Raw genomic sequence first — 12,707 nt, forward strand, 5'->3', positions numbered from 1 at the left:
GTGTGTGTGTGTAGTAATGGGAAATGGAATTGATTAAAATCTACTGTGCTCTTTGTAGACTCTAATTTTGCTGTTGTTTCAAGTTCTTGCCTTTACTAAACACAAGTTCTGCTTTGAGTATAAATATAGAGTATGTCTTTAGAGAAAATTATTGAAAGCTTGATGTTGAGGTAAAGATTGCACTAATTAACAGAATAACTTAAATGAGAAAGTTTGGTATCTTCTGCTTATGGGCTTATTCAGGGAGAGTTGTAGTCCTCTTCCTCTCTAGTTGTGTATCTCTACTGCAGCAACAGCTCAGGTATTTGTGAAGCAGAAGCTGAACAGTCACAGTTTACAAATCATATTTGTAAGTTAGCAGTTCTTTATTTCATTTAATATACTAGACTATAGTTTGTGGCACACAATGCCACAAATAATTTCCTATGACAGGAGTGTGTATATGGGAGTAAAACCTACTCCGAATGTGCAGAGAAATTATTCTTCTGAATAAGAGCCTGGGTTAACTTGGATTGCTTTGAAATAAACCATTTAAATTAAAAAAGATTAATTTCAAAGACTAAAACATCCTCAGTTTTTTAGGAATGTGCAGATAGAGTGTGGAAGTATTTATTGTCTCTAATAAGCTGAGAGAGTATTGATCCAGTTTACTTATTATGGATAGTAATTATTTTTAAAATTACTATCCATCTGGAGGAAAGCAGATTTATTAATTAATATTTTTCTTTTTGATTTGTAAATTCATAAACATCAACTATTGTTAACTTTTTATTTATGTTACAGGGAACAAACTCTGGAAACTAGACCAACCAAAGAAGGAATAGATGTAAGACAAGAGCTATTGAAGTTCCATTCTACTTATTATTCATCAAATTTAATGGCTATCTGTGTCTTAGGAAGAGGTGAGTTTTGTTCTGTTGGTTGAGTAAGACTTTACATGTAATTATGTTTAAAGAAAATGAAGATCTACAGAAGGGGTAGAAACTAAAACTGCTGTTTTAATATTTTGGAGTTACTGTTCCACTACAAAAATTTCTGTATTATCAAAGGCTAAGCCTAACCTAACATTTAGATAAAAAGCCTTTACTTCAGTTTACATCTGAATTAACTTAACAGATGTTCCAACTGCTTAAAATCTTCCACCGTTGAGATGATATTTTACATGGATTTGCCAAAAGCTTAATAACTGTGTTGAAAACTGTTTGCTTTTCGAAAATATGCTGGCAGACTAGTATTTGTATGTTGTTTTACAGTAATGGTCAAATGGTGAGTATGAATGGAATAAAATTCATTAGCAGAGTGAAATCTTCCTTTACAGTTATCTGTTTACAGAATGCTGAGTATGAAGATTAAAAAAACCGTACCTGTTTAACTTCAATCATAGCATATACATGAATCACGTTTTCTTGTAGATTTTTAAGGTGGGCAAACACAATGAGGATTGTACTTCTTAACTGAATCCAAGTTTTTTTCATATACTCACTACTGGATCAGTTCCAGGCTCCCTAATTCCTTTCAGTTGCATTTATTTTTATCTCTCACATGCTGTAAAATCACATATTGATTGGAATATGGTGAAAGGTTTTTTGTTTTCTTTTTTTTTCCACTGTTGCAAGCTGAACAGTAAAATGTACTTAATTTGAAAAAAAATTTTTTTTTTTAAAGATGGACGTATCAGATATTCTGGTAGTAGGTATGTAGGTAATATCACTCGGGCTTTATGTAGATGTATGTCATTCATGAAAATGCCTTGCTTATTCTCTTGGTAGCAGTGGAAACTTTCTGCAAATAAACAATATGGTATTGATGAAGATAGCTTCTAAATATTTTTTAATATTGTGAATATATTTTTATCGCTATTTAAAAGAGGTGCTTAGCCATTCTCAGGGTTTTTTTCCTGTTCATTTAACCTGAGCAAAGTTTAAAAAAAATAAACTATTTTCTTTAAAAATATTTTATTATTTGAAGGTAAATAGATATTGATCAGAGTTTAAAGCAATTGAATTAAAATTCTCTTCCCTATTTAACAGTTCTGTTTTCAAGGTTTCCTGGTATCTTTAGTTCTTTAATGGACAAACAGTATTCCAGGACAAACAAGATCTGCATTTCAAATACCAATAAAATGTAGAAAACGGTCTTCAAATCTGTTACTTTTCAAAAATTTCTTCAATTTTGACATATTTATGTTTTTTTTACTATAAAATACAAAAATTCTTCTTGTTGAAATCCTGAATTTAGATTGTTTTACTAGTCATTTTCCACAGTTAAATTCTTTCAGTGTGAGTTGCCCTTGTAAACAGTTCGGTATTGAGAAAAATTAGGAGCCTTTGAAACATAGATCTTTGGGATTTTTCCTTTCAATCTTACAAAATAAATAAATAAAAATTTGAAAGGTAACTCCCAGGCTTTTTGATAGTCTGCATGTATACAACAAAGACATATCTTTTCTCACTTTGTTATTTGTTTAAGCAGGAGAATTATGCAATTGCTTTCTGGAAGGTTTTACATTTACATTAATGACCAATTTGGGTATTTGAGGGCTTGCCTCTAGCATCAAATTTGAACATTTCCAAGTTCCATGTTCTTCCTCCTTTTTTTTTTTTTTTTTATTTTTATTTTCATGGAGCTCCACCCATAGAAAGCAAGCTGCAGAAACCAAATCTTGTTAGCATTATTCTATAAATGCTTTGCTGAAATACCTTGCTCTCAATGTAACAGTATGGCTAATTAATACATAAATAGTTAGAAATATGTGGGACCTGCAGTGTGAAATTCAACATGATCTCTCTACTCATGTGCATTCTGAAATAAATGGATGTCTAAAACTATGTGCAGCGTAGTAATTCTCTGATTTTTCCTACCACTTCATATATGTAGTGTAAAACAAATAAAAATGTATGTCAGTACAAAGTGGTGGGGGAATCAGAATATAATTTCTCTAGTAAACAGTAATAAATATTCAGAAGTTTGCTGGAATTAAATAATGAAATTCAAATAATTTTTTTATCTAATCAAAAGCAGAGCTTTAATACAGTTGTTCACTTATAGGCTTTTAAATGGAAATTATTTCAGAGTCACCCTGGCAGCTGGAAATCTGTCCTAAAGAAAACTCTCACTGTAGCTGTAAAGCTTAAATGAATGTGTATTTTGCTGATGTGGATAAAAATAGTGGTGTCTAATACAATTACACGCGGTTCACAAAATTTTATTATACAGTGACCCATCTTGGTTTGCATTTTTTTTTTTTTTTTCCCTGCATGGTTCTCTCAGTGTAGTGTAGGAGCCCACATATGTTGGGAAGGAAAGATTCTGCTTTCTAAATCTAACTGGGATTGTTTTGACTAACAAGGTGACCACTTTTTGAAATCTTTTGAGGATTATAGTTGTACTTTGAGACATGCAAGAAATGCCTAGTTTTTCCTTCAACGCCCACCCTTGAAAGGCATATGCTAAAAAATTGATGGATGAGTCTTTCTTACCTTATTCTCACTTTGAGAAGTGTTGCAATATGTATTTCTTTAAGCAGATACCTAATTTGAAGGCAGTATTTCAATAGAAATGGTATAGGTCAATTTAGGTGAATTTATGCACAACGTGAAACTCTTTCTGCAAATGGTCTTCCTCTCATTTTTGGAGAGTACTAGAGTCACAGACTGAAACAGAATGGATGTACAAGTAGAAGTGCTTAAATAGCTCACAGATATGTGTGAAATTTTGGGGCACTGAGGACAGATGACCTTGGCTCACAGTGCACGTGAAGTACTGGAGGTGAGCTGATGCTGAATAAAATAAAATTTTGGCAAAGATGCTTCCACTCAGGAAAATTTTCAGCTTTATTTCCATGTCCCTTAAGCTTTTTGTGGAATGTTTGTTTTTGTAAATTCTCAGTATCTAATGTGTCTTTTCTTCAGTTCCATCTTAGACTCATCAGTAAAATTTAAAGATTTTTTTTTTTTGGTTATGGGTTTTATTTTAATCATGGTTGAAGCTTTTCTTTAATAAGCATGGTGCGTATAACACATTATAGTTCAAAACTCAAGTATTAATATAGATTTCCTTTCTGAAATTAATAATTATCATACCACTGAAACTACTTTTCTGTATAATTGATGTATCCCCTAAAGAATATACAAAATCCAGTTTTGCCAGAATCTTCAGATAATGATTATGCTTTTTCTAATGTTTCTTTATACTAGAATCCTTGGATGAGCTAACTTGCTTAGTGGTAAAGTTATTTTCAGAAGTAGAGAATAAAAATGTCCCTATACCAGAGTTTCCTGAACAACTTTTCCAAGAAGAACATCTCCGGGTACGTATAGAGGTACATCAGGAGTGTATACCTTAAATGATTTTTTTTTTTTTTTAATGTTTCAGTAGTACGTTGTGCACTTCACTACATTGTATCAGTGTTCCTGTTAAGTTTGTATTTCTTTCTTAATTTTCCACCCACCTTTCCATGCTGAGTATAGTATAGTTTTGTATAGTTTATTATAAAGGTTGTACATTTGGTTGCAGCTGTAAGCAACTGAGAGATAATTGATTCTCTTCCTGTTTGCATCATGAATAGCTGAAGTGTTGCCCTCAGTTTTACGTACCTTTACTTCTGAGATTTTGTTGATACGTTTGTAATAAAGTATGTGTGTGTGAAGGGAACATGATATGTGCTCCTGAAATTAATAAAATAATGAGTTTCCTTTTCTTTATGGATCTCCTTACTCATTTTCCCCCTCTCAGCAACTTTACAAAGTGGTACCCATTAAGGACATTAGAAATCTTTACGTCACATTTCCTATACCAGACCTTCAGAAGTACTATAAATCAAACCCTGGCCATTACCTTGGTCATCTGATTGAGCATGAGGGCCCAGGGAGTCTTTTATCAGAGCTTAAAGCCAAAGGTAAGACTTTTGAAGATAAAGAATTAAAAGGTAATTTATTACACAATTCTTTAAAGCTTAGCTATGTTTCACTTAAAATTGACCTCTGTTAAAGTCCCCAACTGTTTGAGTAATTTGAGTTGTAAGTCATTTTGTGCTTAATTTTTGTTTCTGTAGTGGGTTAAAATAAATAAATAACAAGCAATCTGACTACTGAAGATATTATTTCTTGAACTCCCCTTTTATTTACCCTTATTTAGAGAGTTACATGAACTTTGACATAATGATCCTGTCTGTATTCAGTCACTGACTTAGACTCCTATGAGTGTACTATAAGAGTGTATTTTTTGCAATTTTTCTTTATGTTACTGTGTTCCCAACAGAAATAAATTACCCAGTAACCAAATGGCTTTGACTTTGATATATCTGAGCACAAAACCAGATGTGTCTGACTTGTGTTATGTTTAACTTGCACTGTTGCTGTAGGCATTAAGGAAGAGAAGGAAAACATGTTAAGTGATCAAAATGTTAAAAAAGAGAAAAAAAAGAAGTTGCTGAAGCATATAAAAAGTAACATAAATTGTAACAGATTTGTTTATGTATATATTTTCTTGTTGATTTCATAGGATGGGTAAATACTCTTGTTGGAGGACAGGAGGAAGGTGCTAGAGGTTTCATGTTTTTCATCATTAATGTGGACTTGACAGAGGAAGGACTTTGTAAGTTAAGCACTGTGTCTGCATTCCGTGTTATTCCTGATGTGATGGGTTTGTGTTTGTATCCAAAGAGACTAATGTGTTTACAGCTTGAAAGCCAATTTATTTTAATTAACTGGTTATTCTTCTGTGTTTAGATCCTCTCAGTGTGCTAACACACTTCATCTAATATAAGAAACCAGCTTATTTGAGATTATATAAAAATATTTCATTAAATATTTAAAGTAAATATCTTTAAAGGAAAAGCTGTTAATACCCTTGTGTGCTACTCATTCATGCTATTTAGACTGGGGTTAAATTGTATTATAAATCAATATCTTAACACAACACACGTTCACTTCAGTTCTCAGAATTAGCTGGGGACCTAAACACTTATCTTATTCATGTTTGAGAGAAACACATTTAACTTTGCCAGTAGGATTGCATGTGTAGTTAAATATCTTGATGTATCAGGGTGTAATTGAAAAGAAAACCCTACGTGTTTGTGTTCATCAGAATTTTTTCTTTGTGCAGAATCGAGTGAATTATTAAACAGGTACATTTTCTTTCCAGTGCATGTTGAAGATATTATTTTGCATATGTTTCAGTATATTCAGAAACTACGTACAGAAGGACCTCAAGAATGGGTTTTCCAAGCGTGCAAGGTACAGTGATTGGTACTTGAAATATGTGGTGGTTATTTTTTTACAAATTTTTAGATTATAAGTAGAAAGAAATTCCTTGGCTGTGTAAATAGCCTTTAATAATCGCACGGTAATTAACTTTGTTAATTTTAAAGGTGCAGTATGACACAAATGACAAGTATATTCAGAATAAGTCTTCATATAGATGTGAAATGCTCTTATAGAACTGTGAGTTGACATTTTATGATAGCATAATGGAGGTGGAGGAAGAAGTATATTACTCTGTCCACAAGAATATTGCATAACCTTCCTTAGTCTTCACTGAAGGTGGAGAGGGGAAGTATTTGCTGTGAGGGGTAACACTGAATTGTAAATTAAAATGGCTGTTATTCTACCCCTGTCTTCTTCCATGTGTCAAATTCTATAGTTGAGATTGTGAAGGCAGTAGGACATCTGCTGCTTGTTCTCTCACTTTTTTGAGAGGTGAAATAAAAGTTCACGGAACACTTTGACTGTACACTTGAGTCTTTGCTTAGCTGTTCATGCTTCTTAAGTCTGTATGGTTCTGCATGCACAGAGCAAAAATGTAAAGAATACTGTTAGAATTAAACAGTACTGCACTTCTCAGTGACAGTGTGAAATAAAACCAGTTTTATTTATATATATAGTCTCATTGGCTTACTACAAATATTTGGGTAAAGATTTCTTGTTCCATCTTAGCTTATTTGTTGAGAACTGTTGAGTCTCTTATGTCTAAGAGTAGAAATTCTGCAGGTGCATTAACTTTGTTTCTTGCATTTTGACACAGTATATCTGTAGAACTGGTCTTTTTACCCACTGCTAAAAGCCAATGAAAGTGTTTCACTGGTATTGTAAGCAGATACAAGATTTGAAAGAGGTAGTTCCATCCTCCTATCTCATCCCTCTGTCTTTCCCTTGCTCTTTTTGTATCAGACCCAGCACTCCTGAGGCTGTGAGGTGAGTCAGAAGAGCTGGCAAATTAGCTGGAAAAGAAAAACTCTTTTGATTTTATTTTCAGCTGAACTGTTGAATTAACCAGACCCTCTGCCTGGTTTCACAGAAGGATGGACTGTCCCTTCCATTGTCTTTACAGTCTTAGATCTCTTTAATTCACCCTTGCCATTGTATTCTAAGAATGATATGTTCTATCTCTGTAGCTAAGACAGCACAAAGAAGCAGACTTTTTATGTCTCTAAACCTACCTTTTGTCTGGCTGAACATAAGGAACAAAAAAAGGAAGAGGGAGAGGCTTGAATTCATTAACATACAACGAACATTGCACTGGAACACTATGCATTGGTTGTATCAAAGTTGGTATGTTTTCAAATTATCAGCAAATTTAAATATATGAGCTATGGGACAAATCTCTTGCTACAAACAGGACTTGGAAGACTTGTGTAACACTTCATATTGTGAACTCTGAAATTGCTTCAGTTTTGCGCAACTTGAATATTACTGATAACTTTTGTTAGGGACCTGTCTAACTACTATAAAATGACTACAATGAAACTCCTTCCTTTTCTTATGTTATAAAAAGAAACTAAGTAGTCAATAATTATTCTTAAAATCATCTCTAATACATGCTTTTCAACCCTTCCTACCTTGCTTCTTAGGATCTAAATGCTGTGGCATTCAGATTTAAAGATAAAAAACGACCACGAGGTTATACATCAAAGCTTGGAGGAATGTTGCATGTAAGTGTGTGTGTGTGGTTTTGTTTGTTTGTTTGGTTGGTTGGTTGTTTTTTTTAAATTTTTTTACAATATAGTAATCATTTAGCAGTATGGTTTTTTATACTTTTAATAAATACAGGTATTTGCAGAAGTCCTTTGAACTTCTTGAGTTTAGGAAGCTAATACTACTCTGCATAGATCTTATCTTTGGTAGTCAGTAAGACACATTTCCTTCACTCTCTACCATTTTATACTTCTGTATTTGGTACAACTGATTTTACAGTAACTGGAGTTACTATTTGATCTGTTTCAGTGTTAAACTTAAAACATATGTACCTTGTCATTCTGTGTCTACCTGATAGGTAAATGTTCTGTAGGGAAATATTAGAGAAATAATACTTTATCATAAACACAAGCACTATGTTTCTAAATGCTTCCATAGTTAACTGTTGAAATACTGAAGTAAGCAGAAATGTTCATAGTAGGATAGCAAATTAGAAATGTTTGATTCTATGTATCAATACTGAAAAAATCATTGCATAGATTATACTTAGTCTTTATACTTCTTGCAAAATTCAGTCCCCTCATTTTGCACTAAACGAAGGTATTACATCCAACTTTACATTTGGATAATTTCAACAATGTTATATTTGGGATAAAAATCAATTTAGATGCAAAACTGAATTCAGTATAAGAAATCATCAATTACAAGGTTTTATGACAAATGCAGGTGCAAATGGCCTGATTCAGTCCTTGTTCAGCTATGTTCAAATATAACCTATTTTATTGGGCATATGTCTTGTCAGTCAAGCTGCACACATGCCTAAAGAAGAGCTTTTATGAGTATATCTCCAGTTTGGTAATTTAGCTGGCCTTGCAACCCTTGAACCTGATGAAAACTGGTAGACAGTAGTATGAAAGTAGAAAAATCTCTCCTCATTAGTTTTCTGACTAGAATTTTTTTAAACTTTACTGAAGAACCTGCTTGACTTTTGAGGAAGAAATAATTCATTGTTAATTTTTGGGGTAATTTTTTCCAAAGCTTTTAGATATTTGTTAAATAAAGGTGAAAAGAAGGTAGCCCTATACCGTAGTCACTGCAGTATAGTGTAGGCATATACAAACTATTTTGAAAATCAAATTGTAAATTTTAGTTGGAAAGTGCACTTATTAATTGAATATGAAAAGCTTTAAACCTATTAGCACTTCTAATTAAAAGCCAAATTTACAACTTGTTTCTACCAGGATGCAGATGCTAATCCTTTCCTCTCTTCCCTACACCAGTCTTCCGGTTCTGCACACATTCCTCTGCTCAGCACCATATGTGTTTTCCTCTGTCCCATTCCTACCTGGCCTGGCCCAGGCAACACTGTTTAACTCCAGAAGTGGAGAGGCTGAGTCCTAAAAGTACTCAAAGGAGACAAAAAGAATCAGGAAATTGAACATGCTTTTGCTTCAGCACATTCTGTCAATCCCTGGACATACTTTCTTCCAGCCTATCCCCTTTCCTCCTATATGTTAAATCCTGCACATTAAATCTATATGCTAAACCAAAGATGATTAGCATCAGTACTTTAAACCAGCTGTTTTGGACAATGGTGGCACTGAAGTGTTGTTTCAGACCTTATTGTGAAATTGCCTCCCAAGAAATTCAGCAAGCACCTGGACACGTGCCGAGTTCTGTGGTGCAGCACCTCAACAGCTACCAGGCAGATCAGTTAATAGCTCGGCTGGCTGAAACAATAGCAGCAGTCTAGTAAAAGTATGTGAAAAATTCAGTTTAGTATCCTGGGTCTGTCTTTTCACATCTCATCTTCTGTAAGTTCATGATTTATTTTCTTCTGGCTTCCCAAATACCAGAGAATTTTCAATCTTTCTATCATAATACATTGCCCATCATTGTGACCCTAGAAATATCAGAGGATTTGCTCCTTGAATAGTAAAACTCTTGTTCTATTTGATTAACGTCTAGGTTTCAAGAATCCTTTTCTTTTTGTTCTACTGTTTGTTGCAACTCTTTTGGTACACTGCCAGTCTATAATTCAGTAAGCACATTTTCATATTTCTAAATGCTTCTTTTGTACCTTTGTCTAATTATTTTGTGCATGTTTCACTGCCTAAAATTCCTGGATGTGACATGCAACTTACCTGCTTTATACTGCTGATACTCATGTTGAAAAACCATAAAGTTATTCTTAGAGGACAGATACTGTAGCATTAAATTACTTTGAGAATGATAACAACTTTAAATTAAATTACATGCCTGGAGAGGAAATATAAATGTAGGAAAGAGAGAGGGAAGTTCTTCGTTATCACTCCTTCAAAATGCTAAAGTAAAATGTGAGTCACTGCAAAATCCAACCTAAAAAAAAATCTCCTGGATATAATAAAGAATTATATTATGTACAACTGTCCTGGTTGGGGCTGGCCTAGAGTTCCCGTTGGTCTGGCAGCGGGAGGAGCTGCAGCCCCCTGAGACCCCAGGGGCTCCCCAGGTCCCAGTGCCCTCACCGGTGTGCGGGGGTGGGGGGAGCACAGCTGGAGGGCTGGGCCCCGATTGGCCGATAGTCCATGTCATGTGACATTGTGCTCACTATATAAAGGCAGGAGAGGGCTGGGAGGGGCTCTCACTTCTGGGAGTGTGGTTGTGGGGCCTTGGTGTTGAGCATCGCCAGCCGGGAGCAGGTGGGTGTTGGTCGGTGGGTGGTGAGCAGCTGTATTCTACATTACCTCCTGATACTGCTGTCAGTGTATTGTTCTGTCACTGTTTTTAAACTGTTTTTATCTCAACCCGTGAGTCTCCCTTTGCCCCTCCGATTCCCTCCCCATTCCCAAGTGGGGGGAGGGTGGGTGAGCGGCTGTGGGGCGTTTAGCTGCTGACCAGGATCAAACCACAACAACAAGTCAGTAATACAGAGAAGTTATTATAGAGATATAGTCAGAATAAAAAGTTGCAAAGAGATATCTGTGAGGGATACAAGTAATAAATTGAGAAAAAATTCCCCAGTAATCTCAGGCTTTTGACCACCAATATGGTTCCCCGATCCCCAACAAGGGCTGATCAATTCCTTCCTGTTGAGCTAGATTTGCTGCAGTTCCTTGATGAGTTAGGCATAAATGAGTATCTTTTTTAAACTAGTGTACATCTTTGGAAAAAAAAAAAGCAGATTACCATTTTACTCATTCTTTCCCTATTTACTATCACTATTATTGTAAAGAAATACAGCAAAAAGTTTAAATAGTTACACAAACTGTGTATTAAAACACTGGAGCTTTTGTGTCAGAATCAGAATAGTGTTACTACCACTATTATGAAAATTACTCTGGTTCTTGTCTTACGTATCTAGATAATAGCATCATAAGACTCAGGCATGTTAAAGCAATGAAACAAAGAGCATGTGAGTATAAAGCTGAGCAAACAGATGAACTCTTTTTTCAACCCTGCCATAGACATTTTACTTATGCAAAGCGTTTTCTGCTTCAGTATGTCTATCTATAAATGACAACGTCAATACTTTCCTTGAGGGATGTTAGAAGGCATAGATTGTTTATAACACATTTTCAAATTGATGTATGGAAAAGATTAAAAAATGCAAATAATAATTTGCAGAGTAAGAATAGTTAAGTTATTCTATATTTGGTTATAGAAGACTAATTTTCATATTCTTTTTACAGATTTTCATTATTACTTGCTATTTTTCTTTTCTCTACCCTTCTTTTTCTCCCACCCCCATTTTGTACTTCATATTTTGAATTTCAATGTCTGTTGCTATGACAACGCCATGATCTGACTTGTGCTGTCTTCAGACCTTTTTCAGATCTATGCTGTGCTATTTAAAACTACACATTTTCTGTTTAAGGTGCCTAGAGATTTTCTTAGAATAACCTGACAGGGTTTTCCCAATCATAAACTATGGTACGGATATGCATTCCTAAATCCTAGTACCTGCCATTGCTTTTCTGTCCCTGTACACATTACTTTAAATAATTACCAAAATAAAAGATGGTAGGATTAACAGAAGGAACCATATTTGTCAGTCTTTCCAACTATATATATATATATATAAAAATACATATACATACATATATATGTGTATACATATATAAACAAGCAGACAGATGTGTATGTGCATATACACAATTTGTTTTTCAGCTGTGTGCAAGCTGGAATCTGCCACAGAACTTTTTAGAGATGTAAAATAAGCCAGCAAGTTCTATTTAATTTTAAAATAATGCATTAAAACTCAGCAGACATAAGGAAAGATTACCAGTGTTCTGAGGGAATTCAAGTTGTGGTTTCTTTCATTCTTAAAAAAAGCTACTGATTCTTGCTAATGCCCAAATACAAAAAACAAGCATGTAATGGAGGAGCCACTCATAATCCAAAGCTAAGGACAAGCATTCAGATCTCTAATTTCCTAAAACTATTTAAATTCCTGATAAATTTACTGCTGTTATCATTAATTAGTCATAGGCTGCAACCTAATAAGTGGTCACAGATATGCTGCTCAAGTACTGGAACACACATACTGTAATTTAAATGTGGAATCTAAATGATGCACTGTACCAGCTAGGTAAGGGAGAAGTCCCATGGGTAAATTCCTGAGTACTGAGGCCAGTTTAAAAAATAAGTACAGAGTTTATGCAAAGTCATTACAAACACTGGGCCCCCATTCCTAATGTGACACGTGCTGGTCTTATCCTATACATCATTTGACATTAAAGACTGACTGACTGTGTTCATTTTCTTACCTCTAGTTCTATGGAGCAAGAATTGCTAATCTGTAATATTATGCTC

The 12,707-nt window shown here is 34.3% G+C and overlaps 1 protein-coding gene across 1 annotated transcript in view; it reads left to right on the plus strand.

Annotated features, from left to right (window-relative positions):
- Positions 1-132: 132 nt before the first annotated feature.
- The window catches only part of LOC122152896 (insulin-degrading enzyme-like), a 63,309-nt gene continuing 50,734 nt past the window's right edge, over positions 133-12,707 (plus strand). The window contains exons 1-7 of the mRNA XM_042788004.1: positions 133-170; positions 784-902; positions 4,197-4,309; positions 4,735-4,897; positions 5,503-5,595; positions 6,145-6,236; positions 7,850-7,930. Of these exons, the coding sequence (XP_042643938.1) occupies positions 133-170; positions 784-902; positions 4,197-4,309; positions 4,735-4,897; positions 5,503-5,595; positions 6,145-6,236; positions 7,850-7,930 (699 nt within the window). The remainder of the gene's footprint in view (positions 171-783; positions 903-4,196; positions 4,310-4,734; positions 4,898-5,502; positions 5,596-6,144; positions 6,237-7,849; positions 7,931-12,707) is intronic.

The sequence above is a fragment of the Tyto alba genome, unplaced genomic scaffold, assembly GCF_018691265.1.
Source record: "Tyto alba isolate M040663 unplaced genomic scaffold, T.alba_DEE_v4.0 Super-Scaffold_13, whole genome shotgun sequence".
Lineage (NCBI taxonomy): Eukaryota > Metazoa > Chordata > Aves > Strigiformes > Tytonidae > Tyto > Tyto alba.